Raw genomic sequence first — 8010 nt, 5'->3', positions numbered from 1 at the left:
TAAAAGTTTTAAAGGCTCTGTCCTATACAGTCTTACTTAATGTACACAGACTTAAAGATGGAAATGTATTGAACAAATCAAAAGTTTCAGGCTCAAAAACCCTTCTTCAAAATGAAATTTTCTGTTTTAAATTTTATTCGTTTTCGAGGCGGGTATTATCATTTTTGCTCAATATTCTTTTACAGAACACAACTTCTTCCAGCTTAGTATTCAACAAGGGAAAATGCTACCTTTTTAAAATGATCTAAAATGTTTAGATGTTAGACTATAAAACTTATGAAACTTTTTTTTGTCCATGAATATGTTTGAAAAGGTAAAAATGGGGAACGTCTCAATTCTGCACTTCTCTGGTCCGCGCTTTTCTAACAGCAAAAGACAAGGAAACTGACGTCATGCACTAGAAAAACAAAAGAACAAAACAAAACTAAATGAAATCCAGAGATGAGTGAGTGTGAAATGATAGGGCGGAAATAAAGCAGACGGTAAAATCCATAAATGGCACAAAAAGATATTTAAAAAGCCACTCCCCTGGCAGTGAGAGGAAAATGGTAATACATTGAAGTATCAAAATGACTCGTGTCAATGCCAATGAGACTGCTCTCTCTCTCTCTCTCTCTCTCTCTCTCTCTCTCTCTCTCTCTCTCTCTCTCTCTCTCTCTCTCTCTCTCTCTCTCTCTCTCTCTCTCTCTCTCTCCATATCTCTTTTTGTCATAAGCATTTCCTTCGGATTCAACATTTTCTTTTTCAACACAAACAATATGTCCTTTAAGTATAGCAAGTATTTCATTTGCTTCTGTTAAGTAGCTTGATCAACATGGTAAAAGCAGAAACAATAGAAAATATATTTTTATCATACCATAAATATACATTTTGTAGTGTTATGAGTGTGAAAACTTAAAACATGCACACTTATAAACAGACATACATAAAATGTTTCTCGTAAAGTCTTAGGTCCCGTAATATAAAAGCAAAAAGAATTATTCTTATTGATATGTCAAGACTGATTTTTAAATTCAATTTACATACTTATGACTGATATTCAGCCATTACTATTCTATTTATATATTTCGTGATCAGATTGGCAATCTAAACATATCGAATATAAAGATTTTCTGTGACAAAAACGTTCTTCAAATACACAATCAGGAGAGGCTTTTGCCATTATGATTTCCAAAATTAACTATCACTATTTGTCATACATGCTAAGCTAAACTAATTAAAACACAAATGCTCTAAGAATAGTTACTGGCATCTTTGATGATGAGAAAAAGTGAAATGAATGGGAAAAAAAACCCAACTTAAATTAGGTAATTTATTTAAATCTGAACTAATAACATACTACTTAATGTAGATTTAACTAAAGAAAATAATTTTTTTCATGGATGCCAAATGATTTTTGAAAAAAAAAACCCTGAAAATGAGCGGAAAGCATCACATCTCACCTACAAGGAATCTTGTCAATGAACCACCAAAAACATCTATCTTATCTCACCCCTTTACTTTGCAAGTGTATGGGGCCTTTTTGTATCAATTGAAATATTATTATTATTTGTCTTGAGAAGAAGGACATTCGTTGAGCTTCTTCTTAGACTTAGAGACAGGAAAAGCTGCTGAGGTGTGAACCAAAAAAAAAAAAACAACCCGGAAAAAGGTATAAAAACTGGACATTTGGCATCCATGAAAATTAAATTTAAATATGTCACTCTATTTCTAAACCAGCTGAAAAAGAAAGATATTGAGGGTATTCAACTCTAACAGTTTACCAGAGATGTGATTTTGAGAAAAACATGATAGAATGATTTATTCTCGAACTAACTGGTCATGTGTGTTTGTATCAATGACTATCCCCACCAAATAACGGGAGTGTGGTTAGTCTCTGTTGGTGACAAGTGTAGGGGAGTGGTTGGGCTTTAATATAAGCTTTAAAAATACACACTTTTACCGCCCATGGCGCTTGCACTGTCAGAATCAGACGCCAACATTATGATCTTTTCAAAAACCCTGCATTGAATTGCCATGGGTTTAGGGAATACATTTTGTTTGCAGTTTGTAGATGAAATGCCATAAAATCAACAACTTACAAAATAATTCTGAATTATGGACTAAAACTGCTGTGTGTGAGTGACAGAAAAAATGAATCGACTTTACTTCTAAATAATATTCTAAATTTTAAAATTAGGTGTAATATGTATCTGTTAACCTAACAGATTCTTTGTATATTGTACTGTGATAGGAACTCCACTGAATCTAACCTTAACAATAAATCCTTCTACAACCAACTTAAATACAGTTAAACCTGGCAGTACCGCTGATTTAACACAGATTGCACTAAATCCAATGATAAATCTATTCGATATGCTGCATACTGCCCATTTTTCCAATTATGATGGCAAAGCAAGGTTTCACTTTGTTAATATGTTCTCATCTTATCAATTAAAATCCATAACCGTTATTCAAACTGAATTAGGTGGTACTCTTTTTTTTTAAAATCTATCTTAGACCATAATGGTGATCAACGATTCATAGAATAGCACCTTGTAAAATCAAAATCCTAATTCTGGCATCCATGTTCAAATCACTTATGTCCCTGATAAGACAAGGAACAAATACTGCACTGCATTAATCAATGCATATTTCGAATACGATATGTTGTTGATGAAATCCAAACTTTTCAAAAAGATTCAGAAATGGGTTGTGTGTAAAGAAATCAAATAAAGTTCTAAAATAAATTTATAAAATGCAATAAAATTAACGAACTCCCCTTGCCCCCCTCCCCCTTGCAAAAAAAAAAAAAAAAACCCAAAAGAAACAAACCAAAAAAAATAAAAAATAAAACAAAACTTGCAAACAATATCAAAGCACCAATCTCCAAGCACATTTTATGATGAAGAGGAAAACCCTTATTGTGTCCTGTCACAACTTTTTTTTTCCTCAAAATTACTTGTAGGGAATCCTCTCTCCTTTTTATTGTGAAAATGAACAAGTGATTTTGATAGTATCAATGTGAAATAATAATAATAATAATAATCCAACAACTTGAGGCTACTTCCTCTAGTTCTGACTTAATTTCGTAAAGGGGAGAAGCAGCGTAAGTCTTCTTGACCCAGAGGTGATCGTGTACCCCCCTGCGTTGATAGGTTGCTGGGTAAATTTGCAGCACCCAGAGGCAGTTGGCTAGATGGAGTGCTGGCAGGGGGTGGGTGCTGAAGACCCCCGAGGCCTCCCATTCTCTGAGTCCCAGGGAAGTGGTGAGCTGCTGTCTGATGATATAAACCCATGTGGCCAAGAGGGAGAGGAAGAGAGCCCAGAGCAGAAGAGGATAAGGGGGATGAAGATGAGGGGAGCGAGGCAAGCGATGAGATGGGTGGGGCAGCTGCTGATGACGAGGAGAGTGAAGGGGTAGGTGGAAGATTTGATGATGTAGGGGTCGGGGTGGATGAAGCGCTGGTAGAAGACGATGGGGGAGCCTGCTGAAGCATTTGGTTGTGGGGGGAGAAGTGATCCCGAATGATGGGTACATTGAGCGAAGGAAGCTGACCACGCAGGTGCGAGTTGATGAGCTGTTGAGGGGACAGGAATCCGCCACTGCCGCTACCCATGCCCATGCCTCCAACTCCAAACTGGTCGCCTGATGAAGGGAAGTAATCCAGAGGTTCCTGTTTGATTTGTTTCATGATGCCCCCCATACCAAACCCTGTCTGACCCCCTACACCACCCATACCACCGCTGCCACTACTTCCACCTCCAAACCCTCCTCCTGGACCTCCCCTCAGCATTCCCTGGTTATGGGCAGGAATATGATTTCTGTTAGTGTTTCCATCACCACTGCTACCACTGCCGTTATTGCTGCTGTTTTCACTGTTCATATTGTTATTGTTGTTGTTATTATTCCCATTGCTATTACTACCACCTCCACTCCCACCACGACCACCACCCATGTCATTTCCAAAAACTTCACGGTCCCGCTGTTGATGATTGAAATTACCAGGCGAAGGAAATCGATCGTCGTAGCTGGACCCTTGCCCATGGCCTCCTCTAAGGTCTCCAAACCTGCTATTCAATAGCGCTGCATCCCTGAATGCTAGCTGGTCAGAAAAAGAGTTAAGAGGACCTCCCAGCCCAGGAGGCATCATGTTGTCTTGGAGACCAAATCGATTGGCAGATGCCAACAAAGCCAAGGGATCGGCACCCCTGGAAAAATTTCCCATACTGGAAAATGGTATCTGATGATTCAGGTCCTGACCTCTGCCTTCTGAACCCTGAAGCATTTGACCTTGGCCTGGACCTAAACCACCAGATGGCAGTCCTGGAAAATTTTCTCCCCTTGGGGGAGGTAACATCTGCTCTCCAACAAAGATGATTTCATCGTCTTCGTCGGAAGAAGTGGGACTTCGAGATCGTGATTTCATGGCACCCATTCCACCAGGGAAACCCCCATCTGTGGAAGAGTTGACAGGGACCATAGTTGGAGGATTTCCATACAGGTCTTTGTTTTTCCTTTTTCTCCTTTTCTTGGGACCTGGAGGAGCATGTTGGTCTACTGGCTTGATATGGATATGCATCTGAAAAAAAAAACAAAAGAAAAAACCCAATATATTGATACATAAGCTTTTAAATTGGCTTCACATCCACTTAATGTAGGTCCCAAGCAACATGCAACAATTAACATGTAGGATGAGACAGACCATCTGTAAATACAACACTGTTATAATAATAATAATAATAATAATAATAATAATAATAATAATAATAATAATAAATAATAAAAATAATAATAGTAATAATAATAATAATAATAATAATAATAATAATAATAATAATAATAATAATAATAATAACTCTGAGCTATTTTTTAAACAAAAAGTTAATAGGAATGAACCACTTGTCTGTGTAAAGAAAATTCAATGTCATCACTTACTTTAACAGGGGTCCCAATAGCTCAGTTGGTAGAACACTCGATTCACACGCAAAGGGATTGAGATTCATCCTCCAAGTGAAGGGGAGATTTTTTCCTGAACCCCCCCCCCCCCCCTTCCCCGCCTGATCACTCAGCATTGGGTAGCTGGGTGTGTCAGATCTGGTAGAAAGTACTTTGCAATAGACTAAGGTCATATCCAAAGGGTAGCAAGAAATTGCTATTGTCCCTTTCATGCTATAAAAAACAGGGATAACCTCTGACTTACCTTTAACGTATGAGACTTGAGACTGCTCTCATTGGTGTAGCACCTGTGACAGATCTGGCATTTATGGATACGCGTGGCTTCTTTCTTCACCTGGTCGTCATGATTACGCATGTGATGTTGAAGATTTGATAACTGGGCAAAGGCACGCTCACAGCCCTCAAACTTACAGCGGTAAGGCTTCTCACCTGGTAGGAAAGGGAAAGGTTAATCATTTTAAAAGGTGATACCCTTAATCAAAATAGAATAATTTCACCCTCCGAATGCAAGGGATGATACATACAGGGTGTTATGTGACAATGAGGTATATATGTAATTATTTTTAAAAGGATCATGTGAATACAATAGGCACACTTATAACAAACACGCTTAAAATGAATTGATGTGCTATCCCCTTCACACCCCACACCCCCCTCCCCCTCTACTTACTTTACTTCAACAAAATAAAGAAAAAAATTATTCTGCTTTGGATTATATTTTTTCTATAATATGGGCTCTACTGTATTTGTGTATCTGAGGATAAAGAATAGAGAGCACAATTAATAACCAATGTCCGAATTTTCTTTCTCTACACAAAAGTTACTGCTTAAAATGTCTCATTGTTCTCTACTGCTTTCACTGTAAAGACCACAAATAACAACATCTGCTCCCTTTTTTTTTTTTCTTCTCTTATATTCGAATTTTTATAAAGTCAACAATAACTATGGGTCATAATGACAGAGTTCAAATAGATCACAAAGAGATAGGAGGAAAAGTATATAATAATATCATCATAGAACAGCAGTTGTAAAAATGAAGGTGTGTCATTCGACTTCAATTAAAAATCACAAGTAAACAAAAGGCATAAAATGGAATACATGAATAAAATCCAAACAAAATCAAGAAGGCAGCAACAGGGATAATGTATGTCAAGTTTATTTCAAATCAAAAATATATTTTTGAAAAATAACAAACAATTTTCTAAATTAAAGCACTTGAAAATAACGATGCAACTGTTAACTGTTATTGTCATTATCTGAAATTCAGGAAACAATGAAGTTTATTTGATTTTACTGCTTTCTTTTTCCTTTTGTGGTGCTTACAAAATTAAATCATCTTTTCTTCTTATCCATTGTAGTAGTTAGAATATACCTATACAGTCAAATATCAAAATGCTCCTAATTTTCCTTATTATCAACTGTGTGCCTGGAACAGGTTTTTTTTCTATACAGTCCTTGTTGGTTCTAGTACACTCTCGGGAGAAGGCAAAACCCAAATGTGTTAAAATCCAAGCATCCGATGCTCATGGGAGGTAACCAATACATTAGGTCACGCTGGAATTTGGCTTTGTTGGATCCAGCGAGTACTGTATGTAAAAGTAAACCTTTAGAGCCATGAGGCTCATGGAGCTAGAGTTTATCCCAGTTTCTGTAGCAACAGTGACAATTGATAGCTACCCTTTGGTTGGACACTTGTCATGTTGCAAAGCATTTTCCACCAGAGCTAACAGACCCAGCTATCCAATCACTGCTAGGTAAAGAAGGTCGTTAGAAAGACACATGGACCCAACCAGCTCCTGTGTTATAAATTAAACTAACTGAAACCCCTTTCCTTACATAAAATCAAGTTAAAACGCATTATTATATACCCCAAACTACCAGTTCATAAATGCAATGGTAAAATATAAACAATATGTTTAATATATTTGATTTAGCTCTTTATATGCTCTTTGTGGTCTTTTAGTTTCTCTCAATAACATGTTTTTATTCATCTCTCTGTAGGTTCCTCCCATTATATTTCACCTTGACCTTCTCTCCTCCCCCCCCCCCCCTGTATTTTTTAACCCTAATATACGTAAAGTTTGAACTGGGTTTTTTCTGTAACTGTCTGACATCCCCTAATGATGACCAGTGGCTATTACATTGAGTTCTGTTCATCTTTTTTCCAGTGCCAAAGCGGCGCAATCTTTTTTGTTTTCATCTCCCTATTTAAGTACCTGAAACTTTTTCAGCTGCCACAAGCTCAGTTGTTATATAACATTTTAAGCGAATACGACTGTTTTCTCTTTATCTCTATGTTTGTTTCTGGGTGCATTAAAAGGAACAATCTGAAAGTGTCTTGTCAGCAGAGTCTGTGCAAACAATCATAAGTCTTTTAGAGTTCGTATGCAAGGCATGTTGGTAGATTGTAGACAAGCTCTGTTCATTCCTTGAACTGGTCTGTGACTCAGCATCCTCTCCTCGAAGTTTTTTTGAGAATACTGATCTGATGGGCTCTTCATCTGTCATCTTGGGTCTTGCATACCATTTCCTTTTTCCCAACCTAGAGTGTTGAAAGTTGAAAGTGCCATTAAACCTCTAAAACTAAAACTAAACAGAGAGGGCTCAGTGGCCTGAATGTTACCAGTGTGTATCCTGTAGTGTTGCTGGAGATGGGTAAGTTGCTTGAAGCCCCGGTCACAACATTGGCAGATATACTTTCTCTCACCTGGGGGGATATTGAAAAAAAATACTTTCAATCTAGATGATGATGATGGTGGTGATCGTGGTCGTGATGATGATGATGATGATGAACTTGATGATGAAGATGAAGAGGGTGAAGAGATAGATAGATAGATAGATAGATAGATAGATAGATAGATAGATAGATAGATAGATAGATAGATAGATAGATAGATAGATAGATAGAGAGAGAGAGAGAGACAGAGAGAGAGAGAGAGAGAGAGAGAGGCAGAGAGGGGCGGGGGAGAGTGAGAGACAGAGAGAGAGGGGGGGGGGCTATAAAATCAAAGCCCGATGGGATATGACTATAAAGCTTGGAAATTTAAAAACTAATACTTATTCTTTAAATC

The 8010-nt window shown here is 37.5% G+C and overlaps 1 protein-coding gene across 24 annotated transcripts in view; it reads right to left on the bottom strand.

Annotated features, from left to right (window-relative positions):
• Window positions 1-735: 735 nt before the first annotated feature.
• LOC144970990 (uncharacterized) overlaps window positions 736-8010 on the bottom strand; it is a 74941-nt gene continuing 67666 nt past the window's right edge. For 23 of the 24 annotated variants that reach the window (XM_078911261.1, XM_078911255.1, XM_078911259.1 and 20 more), the window contains 3 exons: window positions 7563-7646; window positions 5184-5368; window positions 736-4562 (listed from right to left, as the gene is read on the bottom strand). In XM_078911261.1, the coding sequence (XP_078767387.1) occupies window positions 3063-4562; window positions 5184-5368; window positions 7563-7646 (1769 nt within the window). In that variant the 3' untranslated portion in view covers window positions 736-3062. The remainder of the gene's footprint in view (window positions 4563-5183; window positions 5369-7562; window positions 7647-8010) is intronic. The other variant, XM_078911268.1, reaches the window with a different exon arrangement.

This window comes from Berghia stephanieae, chromosome 4, assembly GCF_034508935.2.
Source record: "Berghia stephanieae isolate SIO BIC M18660-M18661 chromosome 4, UCSD_Bste_1.3, whole genome shotgun sequence".
In the NCBI taxonomy this organism is placed as follows: Eukaryota; Metazoa; Mollusca; class Gastropoda; order Nudibranchia; family Aeolidiidae; genus Berghia; species Berghia stephanieae.
This window is presented reverse-complemented; position numbering and strand designations above follow the sequence as displayed.